The 14,410-nt window shown below is 63.4% G+C and overlaps 1 protein-coding gene across 1 annotated transcript; it reads right to left on the bottom strand.

Annotated features, from left to right (window-relative positions):
* Nucleotides 1-8,105: 8,105 nt before the first annotated feature.
* On the bottom strand, nucleotides 8,106-13,416 carry VENTX (VENT homeobox). Its single transcript, XM_027062030.2, has 4 exons — nucleotides 13,254-13,416; nucleotides 11,102-11,310; nucleotides 9,163-9,323; nucleotides 8,106-9,064 (listed from the first exon to the last, which is right to left on the bottom strand). The coding sequence occupies exons 2-4, from the start codon at nucleotides 11,157-11,159 to the stop codon at nucleotides 8,684-8,686; spliced, it is 600 nt and encodes a 199-aa protein (XP_026917831.2). The 5' UTR covers nucleotides 11,160-11,310; nucleotides 13,254-13,416; the 3' UTR covers nucleotides 8,106-8,683.
* Nucleotides 13,417-14,410: the final 994 nt, after the last annotated feature.

The raw sequence follows: 14,410 nt of genomic DNA, 5'->3' as shown, positions 1-14,410 counted from the left end.
GCATGGCCCCCACCCAGCTTGCACCCTGCACAGCCTGGCCCGGAGCACAGGTTCTGGGGACCCAACACGCACGGGTGGCTTCCTAGGGGGTGCCCAGGGTCACGGGAGCCCCCAGCAGAGATCACACTCAGGAGACCCCGAGCCCAGGCGGCCCCAGGAGTGCAGGAGTCTCTGCCCTGGTGCCTCTCCCAGCCCAGGGCTGAGGGTGGAGACCCACACTGGCTTCCTGTGTAGCCCACCATTCGAGCCCTCATCCCGGCCGTAAACGGGTTTAGGACACCCAGCTCAATGCCAAGCCAGATGAACGAAAACGACCCATGGTGACGATGTCCTCTGCCCTGCGGAGCTGCACCGCGTGTATCTTTCCCCACACCTCTGTGGAAGGACATTCTGGTTCTAGGGGCATTGGCCCCCTTCCTCCTGGCACACACCTGGGGTAGAGTTGCCACTTCGCAGGCACGTAACATTTAACCTCCAGAGGGGTTGGCCATTTTCAGCACCTCCACTGACAGGTGGGGAAACCGAGGCCAGGGGAGGCAGCCGGCCCAGCTCACTATGAGGCCACAGTCCAGGCTTCAGCTGTTCCTCTGTGGAGGGGCTGTGAACGCTGCCTGGCACCGGCTGGAGCTCTCCAGTGGATAATAACCCAGGAACTGCAGTGAATCCAAACAAGCACAGGGCAGGCTGGGGTGGGGGCAGGCTGGGGGTGTGGGCAGGCTGGGGGTGAGGGCAGTCTGGGGTGAGGGCAGGCCCAGGTGCAGGACAGGCCAGGGTGCAGAACAGAACAGGGGTGCGGGCAGGCTGGGGTGGGTGCAGGCTGAGGGTGAGGGCAGGCTGGGGTGGGGCAGGCCAGGGTGCAGGGCAGGGTGGGGGTGAGGGCAGGCTGGGGGTGAGGGCAGGCTGGTGGTGCGGGCAGGCTGGGGTTGAGGGCAGGCTGGGGGTGAGGGCAGGCTGGGGTGGGGCAGGCCAGGGTGCAGGGCAGGCTGGGGGTGAGGGCAGGCTGGGGGTGAGGGCAGGCTGGGGGTGAGGGCAGGCAGGGGATGCAGGCAGGTTGGGGGTGCGGGCAGGGTGGAGGTGAGGGCAGGCTGGGGTGGGGCAGGTCGGGGTTCAGGGCAGGCTGGAGGGCAGGGCAGAACAGGGGTGCTGGAAGGCTGGGGGTGAGGGCAGGCCGGGGTGCAGGCCTGGCCTGGGTGCAGAGCAGAACAGGGGTGTGGGCAGGCTGGGGTGGGTGCAGGCTGAGAGTGAGGGCAGGCTGGGGTGGGGCAGGCCAGGGTGCAGGGCAGGCTGGGGGTGAGGGCAGGCTGGTGGTGCGGGCAGGCTGGGGTTGAGGGCAGGCTGGGGTTGAGGGCAGGCTGGGGGTGAGGGCAGACCAGGGTGCAGGGCAGGCTGGGGGTGAGGGCAGGCTGGGGGTGAGGGCAGGCTGGCGGTGAGGGCAGGCTGGGGTGGGGCAGGTCGGGGTTCAGGGCAGGCTGGAGGGCAGGGCAGAACAGGGGTGCAGGAAGGCTGGGGGTGAGGGCAGGCCGGGGTGCAGGCCTGGCCTGGGTGCAGAGCAGAACAGGGGTGTGGGCAGGCTGAGGTAGGTGCAGGCTGAGGGTGAAAGCTGGCTGTGGTGGGCAGGCCAGGGTGCAGGGTAGGCTTGGGTGCTGGGCAGAACAGGCGTGCAGGCAGGTGGGGGTTGAGGGCAGGCCAGGGTGCAGGGCAGCTGAGGCTGAGGTCTCTGTGTCCCACAGACCAGCAGGCTACCCTCTCTGGGAATAGACTGGGAGAATCCAGCAAGGGTTAACACTAGGCTGACTTCTGGGGGCTGGAAGTGTGGTCTGAGCTGAGCAGACAGCAGTGGGAGCGCCCCCCCCCCCCCCCCCCCCCAGAATACAGCACAGGGAGGGAGTGCGAAGTCTTGAAGGCCAACCCTTATCGCCCCTCAGCTCAGTGCCAAGCACGTCCTCCAGGGACAACAGGGATGTTTTCTGTCTTATAGGCAAAGGGAGGCCCGGGCCCAGTGTGTCTGGTGTCACAGGGGACTCTTGGGGTCTACAGTGCCCAGGGTTTGACTGGACCTGGCAGAGGGCACTGCCCCAGGTCCTAGGGACCACAACACTGTGCCCAGGACGGCATGGACTCCAAGGAGCTGGCAAAGGGAAGGCTTCCTGGTGGTGGCGGCTGCCTAAAGGGCCCAGGAGGGCTGTGAAGAACACACATGACTTGCAGCCCTGTCCCTTACCTGGTGTCCCTGGAATCCAGCCTCAGCGTCTGCCCATCGGGTACTGTCCTCACCACTTGAGGAGCGGACTGTGCCTGGCGTGCAGAAAAGCCTGACCTGGGGTCCCCTGGCCGGGCAGGAGCCAGGCTGGGCAGCCCAGGGTGCAGGGAGGGGCCGGCTGGGCGGCCCAGGACAGGGCGGGCAGGTGGGGTAGACTTGTCGGGCAGTGCACGGCCCCAGCATTCGCCTGCGGGGACCCCCCTGACAGTTCCCACCAGGCTGTCTCTCTATCCATTCCTTCACCTCCTGGAGCCCCCAAACACACGTGTGAGGGATGCTGAGACCCACGTGTCGGGCTGTCCAGGGGCCACGGCCAGCTGGGCTGGCTGGAACTGGAGCCCCCACAGAGCATCCGGCTCCCCACAGCGGGCGGCGGTGGGGGGCTCCTGGGCACAGCATCTGCCCCGTCACCGAGTCCCCGCCAGCTCCCCGTGGCTTTCCGGAGACACAGACAGTGGACCTGGCCCCTCCCCCCAGCTAGTGAGAGATCAGACACCCCACCATCAGGACAAACCCTTTGGCTCCTTGGAACCCCACTTGGAGGGAAGGTGGCTTGGGGGGTCATGAGGTGACTGGAGGGGGCCGTGGACACCCAGCTGTGGCAGGTTAAGGCGTCCTTGCCTGACATTGTCTCTTTATACCTTTCTGGACCTTTATAGGGCTTTATAATTAGCAGGCATTGATTTATAACCAAGAAAACAAGTCTGAGAAACAAAGTGGCAAAGTCCCGATGTTTTGGACCCGGGCAGGGCCTGTCCCCACCCCAGCCGCCCTCTGTCTCCCTGTCTGTCTGTCTGTCTCTGTCCCTTGCCTCTTGCCTCCTCCTCTCCTGAAGACCCACTTCCAGGAGCCCAAGGTCAAGGGTGACAGTGGTTTCTCCGAAGCCCTGGGGCAGGTCTGAAGGGGGAATTTGACCCCGGGTCACAGAGCAGGACCCTGGAAAGTTTCACAGAGAACAGTGGCTGGGAGAGATGGCCCCTGAGTCACCACTGGGCTGGGGGGCCAGGGGCGAGGAGGGGCTTCACCTATCAGCCCCAGACTCAACAGGCGCTCCAGCTCCAGCCGGCGTGAGCAGCTGTGGGGGGATTCCTCCCTAAGGTTCCCCCACCCCGGCCTCCTCCCAGCAGAGGCTGGGGGCCGACACCTGCTTTGTCTCCTCATCACGGGCTCATCACGGGCTCACGGAGCATCCGTCCCCCAACGCCCGCTGCTGGCCTCTGCGCCTCGGTGCCCATCAGCCCGCGGCCGAGGCCCGAGGCCCGCCAGCACGGGGGGAACCATACCCTCCAGAGGCCAGGGGTCTGCAGCTGTTCAGGCCCACCCCTCGGTCCAGGCCACCGTGGGGTGAGTCGGCAGGGCCCAGACATGTGCACGGGACGCTGATGACTGTGCTCACGTGGGGCTGCTGTCCTGTACCCCCTGTGCCCACCGCGGGGTCCTGCCTCTGCCCACCCAGCGGCCAGTCCAGCTAGAGGTTCATGGGAGTCAGCCTCCACCCCCACCCTACAGTCGGGGAGAGCCCGGGGGCTGCTGTGTGCGCACAGACACCCGCCTGGACACGTGCACACACAGACACGCACATCACTCCTCTCCTAGGCAGGTGCCCCCGGGCCAAGGGTCTGAGAGCAGGGCAGTTCGGCTCCTGCCACGTGGAAGTATGTCCCCAGTCAGCGCCTGCCCAAGTTGGGGGACAGCTGCATCCACACGGGCGAGTGTCCACCCCTCTGTTCACAGAGCTTGCTGACTGTGGGGAGGGACAGATGTGGCAGCCTGGGTCTGAAACGGACACTCTTCTGGTCCCCACCTGTTCCCCAGGGGAACCTATGGTCCCCTGCCCTCCCCTCGGGCCCTGTGGTGTCATTACAAGTGCACGTGTCTCTGTCCTTGGTCAGCGGTCCCCTGGGCCGTGTCCCTCGCCTGTGTCTGCATTCTCGCCCCCCCCCCCACCCCACCACTGCAGAGCTCTGCCTTCTCCAGTCACCCCCCGGGGGCTCAGGAGCACACATCAGGTGTGTGGGGCCCTGGGAGAGCTGACCCACCTGACCCTCTGGAACTTGGTGCCCAGGGCCCGGGGAGGTGGGGGGAGGGGGCGTGCACAGTGAGGCCCTGGGCAGGGAGGGAGGGAGAGGGGAGAGCCGTGCGTTTTCCGGGCCCTGACGCAAGCGGTAGCTCTTTGGCAGATAAGTACTGGCCAGGGCTGGCCCGGCCCCAGGTCCCGAGCCAGCAGCCCCTGGGCCCCGTGGGCCTCGCCGCCCTCCCGCCCGCCCGGCTCAGCAATGCACTCAGAGAAGGTCTTTGTGCCCCAATCTCGCAGGTGCGGGGGTGGGAACGGGGTCCTTGGCTCAGCTCGGCCTGTGACTACATGTGACAGCGGCTGCTGTGTGCCCTGCCCCAAGGTCTCTGCCTCACATAAAAGGGGCAGGCCGGCTGGCTGGGGCAGAGTCAGCAGAGGGGCTTTCCTCCTGCTCCATGCCTCTGCTGCCCACTCCGGCCGCCCAGGGCTGGCTAGCTCCCCGACCCTCGTCCAGGACCCTCACCCACGACCGTCGCCAGGACTCTCACCCAAGACCCTCGCCAGGACCCTCGGCCGGGACCCTCGCCAGGACCCTCGCCCAGGACCCTCTCCAGGACCCTCTCCAGGACCCTCGCGAGCTGCTCGCTGTTCCTTTTTCCTATGCATATACTTCTTTGAGGGTCAGGCCTAAAGAGGTGTAAGGCATGGGAAAATGGGGCAGCGAGGTCCTCCTCCACCGTGGAGCTGCCACCCTCCTTCTTCCCTGGGGGACAAGAAGGCTGGGTAACGTTGGCTTTCATGTGCGCCCTCGAGGTGTCCGGACCATGTGGTCAGGTCCTGCCCCTGGCTGACATCTGCCCCCAGGGCTCAGGACGCCTTCTGCAGAGGATGCCATGGTGATTTCTGCTTCCTACCCCTTCGTTATAGTTTTGTAATCATGGGTGTGCGTTGATTTTCTGGCCAGAAATGTCAATAAAACTAATTTCGCGTGAACTTAAGTGTGACATAGTTCTGACAATCAGAGTTTAAATCAAAGCTGCCACGGCCACACAGCAAGTGGGGTGGGGGCACGAAGAAGCTGCCGAGGCCTTGAAGGAACTGAGTGAGAAATCGTGGATGTGAAGGGAGTGAAATGGCTCCCAGGCTGGGAGGGTGCAGCCGCCTTTCTGAAACCGGGGCCAGCCGGGGCAGGCGTCCCCAGGGTGCCTGGGAGCAGATGGTGGGGTGGGTGGGCCAGACCTCACCCGCCACTGGCCCCGCGGGTCAGGGTGGGGGCCCTCGTCCCAGGAGCCTGTGGTCTCAACTTCCTGGTGTAGCAAAATGGACAGAAGCCCTGCTGAGCAGAGAGCTTAAACAGTGATTGTTGGCCTTTGTCAGCTAATCGGCCCAGCAATTACAGGCGCCCCTTTATCAGCCGTGGACTGGGCTGGCCTGTCCCTAATCTCATTTGGTTGTCCTTCCCTCCAGGACCACGGCCTCCTGGGAAGGGATGGGCTGGGTGGGTGGCAAGGCAGGGCAGCCTCCAGGAGACCCTCCCAGTGCCCGCTGCCCCTCCCCCCCCCCAACGGTGCTTGTCCCTGTAGGTGGGGGTGGGGCACTGGGGGCTGGCTCCTGGTTCCACTCTGTGTGGAAACAGCAGACAGGGCTCAGTTTCTGGGCACAGGGAAGGGGGTCCCTCAGCATCGTCGCAGCTAGAGGTGGGGTCTTTGGCTGACTGGGGGTCACACGCTTCACCCCAGCCCTGGGGTTGGGGGCCCCTGTTGACAGCATGGAACTGAGTGGGCTGCTCCTTGCTCAGGGAGGACGGTCCACTGGGAGGTGGGGCAGAGCCATGCAGGTCCAGCCGGCTGAGGAGCCCCCTGAGGCAGTCCCGGGGCCAGGACTGAGGCTGGAGAGGCCCTCAGAAGTGCCCACCAACAGGTCCTCAGTCCTGGGGACCTTTTCCCCCCGGGCAGTGGGGCGGGGTTCCGGGGACCCCTCCCAGTGCCTTCCTTGGAGAAGGGGTTTCTGTTCACCTGTTCCCTTGCCGCTTGCAGATTTCTGCAGAGCTGGACCTGAGGGCACTGCTGGGCGATGAGGGACTCCTGGGGACAGCCCCTCCTCTTGCCCCGGGCGCCGTGAGATGGGATGTGTTGGACAGTCAGAGAGCTGCATGTTTTCACCCCTGTGGGAGTGCGGGGGCTGCACTGGTACAGCAAGCCCATGACTTCCGCTCTGCCTTCAGGGTTGTGGGGGTGGCCCGACTGAGCCCCCACCCCTGGAGCCCACCGCCTCTGGTCTGGGCGTGCCCCCAATCCAGCCACTTGCTGTGGTTTTAGACGGAGAAGTTCTCAGGGACAGAAGCCCCATGTCCACGGACCCACCACCCGGCTCCACAGCCAAGCTGTTGCGTCTGTGCTCTGTCGTGTTGCCCTTGAACCCCGTGAGTGAGAGTTGCAGACACGGGACCCACAGATCATCACTGTCCCTCACCTGGTCATGTCAGCAGAGACGGGTGGGCCACCCCAGCCAGTCCTGGCAGACCGGAGGCCTTCCTGCCTCACAGCTGTGTTCATGCGGCTCTAACCAGGGTTCACCTGGACGGCCGGGTCTCCCTGCCCCTCTGACAAGGGACTTCGGAGAAGCCCCGGCTGATGTCCGTTTTCTATCAACAGGAATTTAGGTTTTTGACAAGACTATTTCATAGGTGCTAGAGTGTCTGAGCCACAGGGGGTGGAGCCCCTGCCCTTCTGAGAGGCCACGCCTCTGTGGGGGAGGGCTTAGGAAGCATGTGTCCTTCTGTCCACATCCCCGAGCCCATGGGGACTACTAGTCACGAAAGCCATTCGGGTTACAGGCAAGACCAGGCAAAGGGGTGTCCACTGCTCAGAAGAGAGCCGATGTTTCAAACATGTGATGCCCCAAGCTGGGCGAGTGGATCCTGGGCACAGAGGAGACAGCAGACCCACCTGGTCACACAGAACACAGAGCACACAGGACACCGAACACACAGGTCACACAGGACACTGAACACGGGACAGAGGACACAGAACACACAGGACACAGGATACACAGGTCACAGGACACAGAAGTCACACAGGACACAGAACACACAGGTCACAGGACACAGAGCACAGGGGTCACAGAACATAGGACACACAGGACACAGAACACAAAGGACACAAACCATAGAAAACACACCGTGACTCAGTTTCCCCTGGAACAGCGGGCAATTTGGAAGTAACAAGGTAAGAAGACACTCAAGTTTTAGGGGTGTCGAAAGCAGCAGGTGGGTTTGAACCAGAGGTTAAGACAAATGAAAACACGAGCCTGAACAGCGTGTTTAAGTCCTGACCACAAGAAATCCCGGGTGGTCAGCATGACAGGATGGCAGACGTCCCACTGCTGCACAGCAACCCCCAGGAGGGACACAGAGTCCCTACGGGATGGTTCGGTCCACCGGCGCCTATAACTGGCCCGTGGCTTTGCCGCCCCTGCCAGAGTTGGTTCTGGTGCCTGGGCTTCCGCTGCTGAGATTGGGTGGAGAAACTCTGGGCTGAGAACCCGCCTAGACAGCAAGCCGGTCCCTCGGGCTTCAGCCTCCTTCCTTGCAGGCGCCCAGGAGGCCAGATTGCAGCCCGGCCTGGCCACAGGGACCGCACAGGGCTGAGCCCCGAGCCAGATGAGACACAGGTCTGGACACGCCGTGAAGAGCAGAGCAGCACACAGCTCGGTGCCCCGCGAGACGTGGCCACGGAGGGACCTTCCACGCGGCAGTGGGCAGAGCCACCATGCCTGTTCCCTTCTGGCTTCCCACTTTGGGGTCACTGTTAACACGGAACCCAAACCCCAAGGTGATAAAAACAAACGTCTTCACTTGGCCCGAATCCCTCCGTGGTTTCCATGCTTACACCCAAAGCTCATGATCACACAGCACAAGAAAGTATCCATCCTGACTTCTGAGATTTTATTTTTAAGTACTCTCCACACCCAACGTGGGGCTCGAACTCACAACCCCAAGACCAAGAGTCACAGGCCCCACCGACTGAGGCAGCCGGGTGCCCATCTTTATTTTCCCAACACTTTCCATTGAATAAATTACCGCTGTATCATATGCTACAAGCCTGACACTTGGCGAGTCCACTTTTGGCGCTGGGTTCTGTTGGCCGACCCATCGTGTGTGGTTCCTAAACTGAACCTGCAGTAGTTTTCAATGAGGGAGTGGCTGTGAGAGGTCCTAAGGAAGGTCAGGGTTCCAGGTCCCGCCTGTGGAGACACAAGGCTCACGCCAGATGTCACGGTGACAGCAATCACTGGTGAGCGTCTCTCCAGGGAGATACCGGGCACAGTTCCGCACACACCTACTGTGTCTGTGGCGGTGGCGGTGTGTGACACGTTCCAGCTGCAGGCCTCTGGGCCACCGTGCTTCCTCAGAAGGCATCCTTGGTCTGGGGCAAGGCACACAGGCCCCACGGACCCCTGGATAAAGCTGGGCCCAGTGTGTGCACCAGGCCCCCAGGGTCTGGGAGGCAGCACACTGGAGGCTGTCTGCTGCACGAGGCCCATGTCAAGGCCAGGGAGGCTTGTTCCACTTGGCAGAGGTCCCAGAAGGAGCCAGGGGGCCGTCCCAGAGCCGGAGGCCCAAGCGGGGAAGCCCAAGGGTACAGTGGCGGTAAGCTACTGGCCAGGGCAGAGAGTGGCGGGCAGAAAGCCACTGGCGTATAGAGCGTTCTGGAGAAAGGGCAGCTCAGCTGAGAGTCCTGGAGCTGATGCTTGTGCTTCATGCGGCGGTTCTGAAACCAGGTTTTTATCTGTGGGGGGAACTAGATCAGAACGAGGGGGAGAACAGCCACCGCCCTGGCCCATGCGTCCCGGGCCCCTCACCTGCACTTGGGTGAACCCCCCTCACCTGCACTTCGGAGAGCCGCATCTCCCGGGCCAGCTTCCGGCGCTCCAGGGGGCCCAGGTAGCGTTGGTGCTGGAAGGCGCTCTCCAGGGTGCTGACCTGCTCCGCCGTGAAGGCCGTGCGGACCCGGGGCGCCCGCCCGCTGTCGGCCTCCTTCCTCACCCCTGAGGAAGGACAGAAGGCACTGAATCCTTTAGGATAAAAGTGCCACTCACGTGGGACCTGCTCCCCTAGCTCGGAAGTGCCCCAAGCTCTGTGGCCACCGGGACGAGAGGAAAAGTCTGGGCCCTCCTCCTTCACTTTCACTGCTCTGCTGTCCCTTGCAGTCCTTGCACAAATGTGGATGAGGGGGCAGCCCCTCCCTCCTCCCCTCCCAGCTCAAATGTGGGAGGGTGGCCAGGATGGGAATACTGGAGAAAGAGGATTCTGGAATGGAACAGCGGTTCTGATGCAGCCCCTCACCCTTCCACTGGGGCACGTGGTCACTTCCAGAAAGGGAGCCCCACACATCCTTCCGGAAAGCAGTTCCTCTGGCTGCTCACAAGGAACCTGAACCCAGTCGGCAGTAAGGGCTTGGGGCCGTGGTCACAAGACCCCCAGTCTCCCCTGCCACCAACCATGCGTCCGTGGCCAGTCTGTGTCTATCTAAATCGGCGGTGGCAGATGGCACTAAGTACCCTGTGTGGTGAGGAGGGTCACCTGTCTTTTCTCAACACGTTTGGCCAGAATGTCAGATTTTACCAAGTCACTTTGAACACATACCCGGGAGAGTGCAACAAGACAAGACACGCTTTGCTTTGGAGGTGGGGGTGGGGAGAGTGAAACTAGTCAGTGTGAAAGATATGATGATTTGGTTGGCTTTTTTGAGGTGGGGGGGGGGGCTGATTGCAGAAAATAAATTTAAAATTTCACTTCATGGAAGTATAAAATTTTTCCATAGGATTATCTAAACTTTTTCAAAAATGAAGGGCGCTCAGTCAGTTAAGAGTCCGACTTCAGCTCAGGTCACGATCTCATGGTTCTCGAGTTCACTCTGTGCTGACAGCTCGGAGCCTGGAGCCTGCTTCTGATGCTGTGTCTCCCTCTCTCTCTGCCCCTCCCACACTTGTGCTCCCTCTCTTTGTCTCAAAAATAAAAACATTAAAAAAATTTTTAAACCTTTTCAAAAATGAAAACTTACAGATAATATCAACCCCACTTTGACTAGGCAGGGCTTTAAACTTAAAAGCAATGATAAAGTCACAAAGACTGAAAGAACAAACCAGGTTTCCTGAGCAAATGACAAAGGGTTAGACCAGGTTTAGGAAGCCACCAAAACCTCCAGGAGCCAGGCCACAGAGGCACTGGAATCCCTGTGAACCGAAGTGCCAGGGCTGTCCCCGACCCAAACCTGCAGGGGCTCCAGGCTACCTGTGAACAGAGTCAACTCTGCACGCCAAGCCGAGGCACCCAGCTTTGAGGGGAGAACCACAACGACCCCTGTGAACCCGGCAGGTTTCATTTAAGACGTGCGTCCAGAGCCCTGTGACTCGGGTAGAACCGGCCCCCCCCAGACTTGCTGCAGAACTAGAAAGTCAGTTGCACAAAGGCACCACCAATGTCGCAGTCAGGGCTCACAGGACAGGAGTTGCAGCAGCGGTGGGACACAGTCCACAGGCAGTCACGCCAGGAAGAGGCCAGGGGGTCAGCCCTTCTAGGAGGTGGGGGAAGAAGAGGAGCCGGGACTTGAGGAGGGAAAACCCCCGCTGCGGCTTTCGCCTCCGACAGGAAGTGCTTACTTGCCAGGGGGGGTCAGGTGGAACCTCAAATCCCAGCCCCCACCTCCAGCCCCAGTACCCAGGATGTAGTGGGGTGTGTTGGGGCCTCCCTCCTCCCGAACCCTCCAGGCTCCCGTCCCAGTCTGGGAAGAGGGGAGCACCATCCCCACCCATCCCACACCTACCAGCTGCAGGTGTCCCTGGCGCGGACCCTTCCGAGGGCTTCACCTCCTCCACGCCCATGGTCTGGGGGAGCTCCCCGCTGCTGGACACCCTGGCTGGAGCAGACAGGCTCCCCCAGGAGAGTTCAGCGGGCCTGATGGTGTGTGCCGGCCCCACGTGGCTGCTCCGGGAAAGCCAGTCCACTGAGCCAAAGCTGGACGGCTTGAAGCCACTGGGCAGGGTAGAGGAAGGAGACATGGCTGTAGGGGACAGACTGTGGGGGTGAGGCGCAGGGTCTTCCGAGGGTTTAGCAGGGCTGAGCTGCATTTATGAGCTCAGGAGGAGGGAGTGGCAAGCAGGTTTGCAAAGACCTGCTCCAATCCTCCCCCCAGCCCAGATAAGTAGCACCTAATTGCTTCCAATTCAGAGGCACAAAGAAGGCCATTCACACCTCCCCCGGCTCCGAGATGTCTGGGCAGGGGCGGGGCTGTGTCCACCAGTTCGGGAAGTGGTGCAGGTTGGGGACTTGTCACATGTTTTCATCTCCCCCCCAACCCCCCCCCCCCCGGGCTGGCCTAGGCTTGGGGACGGTGACGATGGCCCCCCTCGCAGCCTAGCACTCCTGCCAGAGGCTTGTCCTCTCCCGACGTTGGCCCTCCAACCTGCCCCTTGGATCTGCAGTGCCAAAGGTGACAGGTGTGCACACCTGAGGGAGAGGGTGCTTCAGGTAGGGGGAGTCAGCATTACTGCTCCCAGGGCCGGGTGGGCTCCCAGGCCAGGAGTCCCCTGCCTCTGGCTGTCTGGGTGGGATCCTGGAAGGGGACTGTGATCCAGGCGGCGGGGCCGCGTAGGGCTGCCCGGGGAGAACCCTCCGGTTCCAGTTGGCCCTTCCCTCTCAAATTGTACTCGGCGGCCCCCCCACAACCCCATTTCGCCCCAGGCTTCACTTTGGGGCCCTTGAGCTGGATTCCAGTGACAGGAAGGAGGGGCGTCTGCCCGCCGAGGGCATGGAGGACCCTGCGGGGAAGGACGGGGTAGCCACTGCCCTCCACTGCAGCGCTGTCCCCACGGTGGCCGATGCAGGCCCCGAGCTCCGGGAGGGTGCAGGAGTGACTGGGCTGCACAGGCCTCCCCCGCGGGTGCTCCAGCGAACCTGCCGGGGCCCTTCGGGGTCATGGACCCCGTCCACCTTCCTCTCCCCCCGCACCCCCCCCCCCCCCAACGCGTCTGTCTCCAGGACACGACCCCAAGGACCAGCCCGAGCCGCGTTCAGGGCGACCCGGGGCAGCGCGGCGGGAGCACCGACAAGCGGCGTGGTGGCCCTAGCCCACAGGCCGGCCTCCCGGGGGCGCCGGCGCCAGCCTGGGCGGGACCGCCAGCCTCTACGCCCTCCCCGCCCTGCAGGATCAAAGGCCCCTGGGGATTAACACCCCAGCCCCGCCAGCCTCCCGAGCCCCCCCCCCCCGCCCCCGGCCGGGCTGGGGGTGCGGGGGCGGGGGCTGGGGAGACTCCCGCGGGCACAGCGGGAACCGGCAGGCGCTGACCCCGGCCCGCGAAGGGTCAGAGGAGGAACCGCGACGCGCCAGCGGCAGTGAGCCGTCCCGCTACCTGGGGACAGAGGCCCCGCAGGTGGGGGCCCGCACCGCTCACGGGGGCGGCGCCACACAAACCCGACAAAGGAAGACACCCCTCCCCCCCAAGACTGCTCAGGCAGCGCGGAACTGGCCCCAGAGGCACGCTCGTGGGGAATTCGTGTGTGGTGCGCCCACAAGCGTTAATTGATGAGATGCCAGAATTCGCGCACGCCACCCCGAAAGAGCGCCACACCTTTGCAAACCCAGTTTTCTCGTCTTCATTTCCAGTCTTTCAGATCCCCACCCCCTCAGCTCTGCTGGGCGAGTCCTCACTAAGGGGACCCTCCTGCCCACCCATTCCCAGCTCCCGGCTTACACCTTCCCCTACCTGAACCGCCGCCCCCCACCCCCCCAGCCCCTGCCGCTGCCAGCTGTGCCCGCGGTGGACCCTTCCTCCAGCACCTCCCTGGGCTCAGGCCCCCTCTCCCCTCATCCGGAGCTTGGTGATGCTTCGTGCCCACTAGGGTCTCCCTTCCCCGCGGCCGTCGGGGTCCCCCCTCTCCCCGGCATCTCGAGCCAATGACGAATGTGTCACCCTAACCTCAGCTTCCTCACTCTGGGGCTGCAGGCCCTGTCCCTGCGCTGGTTCGGGGACCTACGTCCCCGGGTCTGCTGCCCCTCTGCCGTCCTCCGCCGCCTGCCTCCGAGGCTCGCGATCAGACGCGAAGCGGCCTTGGCTCTGACCGCTGACCTCGCCACTGAATCCCGCACCTGCTCGCCTCGGAGACGGGGCTCCCCGCGCGGCGTCCAGTCTATCACTCCCAAGTCCTGGCAGCCCCGCCCCCAACTCGCGTCCAAAGTCCCCATCCCCCTGACCGGACATTCCTGGCCTCAGCCCCCCGCCTGGGCTCCGGGTCCACTGTGTCCCGCCGCCCAGACGCCTCCGCCCCGCCCCGCGCCGCAAGGGCCAACCCGGACGCGCGGCCGACGGAGGCCGGCCCCGCCCAAGACCCCCTTCTCCACGCCATTAGGAAGTGGGGCGGGGGGGGGGGTGCGGGGTGACGCCGGCTAGTCCACTGCGGCCGCAACGCTGCCCTTCCGGTCCCCAGACTCACTGCAGCGCCGCGTGGCCACCCCAGCCTCTCGGGGAAACCAGAGCCACACCGCGCGGCCCGCCCGCCACGCCCCCACGTCGGATCACCCACGGGGCGGCTCCTCCCCTTCCCTCTCCACCCCTCCCCCTCCTTTTGCCCCCCCCAGACTTCCCTCGACGGCCCCCTGCCCTTCAGACTCCCCTTCGGCCGGCCGGCCTCCCTTCCCGTGGGAGCCCCCTGACCTCCCTGTTTGTGCTTCGGGCGGAAAGAACCAAGGTGTGAGCGTGGGGCACTCAGCTGGGTAATAGTCTGGGAAGAGAGCCGAGTGGGCGGGGTGTGGGATTCCCAGGCTGCAGGTGTGATGAGGCAGAGGCCCCCTCCCCCTCCCCTCCCCTGCCCACCTCGGTGGAGAATCGGGTTAGTGTCAGGGCCAAAGGACGCCCGACCTTCCAGCTCTGTTTACAAAGGCAGGTGGGAGGGGGATGCGGGAGTTCGGAGAACCACAGCGTTGATACAGGTAACTGTCTGGTAGAAGATATAACCGGAAAACCAGGCGGGGTTAATCAGGTTCCATTGCATCAAAAGGAAGTGAGACCGACTGTTGATCCCTTTAGGGATCTGACGTTTTTGGGGAAGCCAGAAGGGCCCTTGAAGGACTACGTCA

The sequence above is a fragment of the Acinonyx jubatus genome, chromosome D2 (assembly GCF_027475565.1).
Source record: "Acinonyx jubatus isolate Ajub_Pintada_27869175 chromosome D2, VMU_Ajub_asm_v1.0, whole genome shotgun sequence".
NCBI lineage: Eukaryota > Metazoa > Chordata > Mammalia > Carnivora > Felidae > Acinonyx > Acinonyx jubatus.
This window is presented reverse-complemented; position numbering and strand designations above follow the sequence as displayed.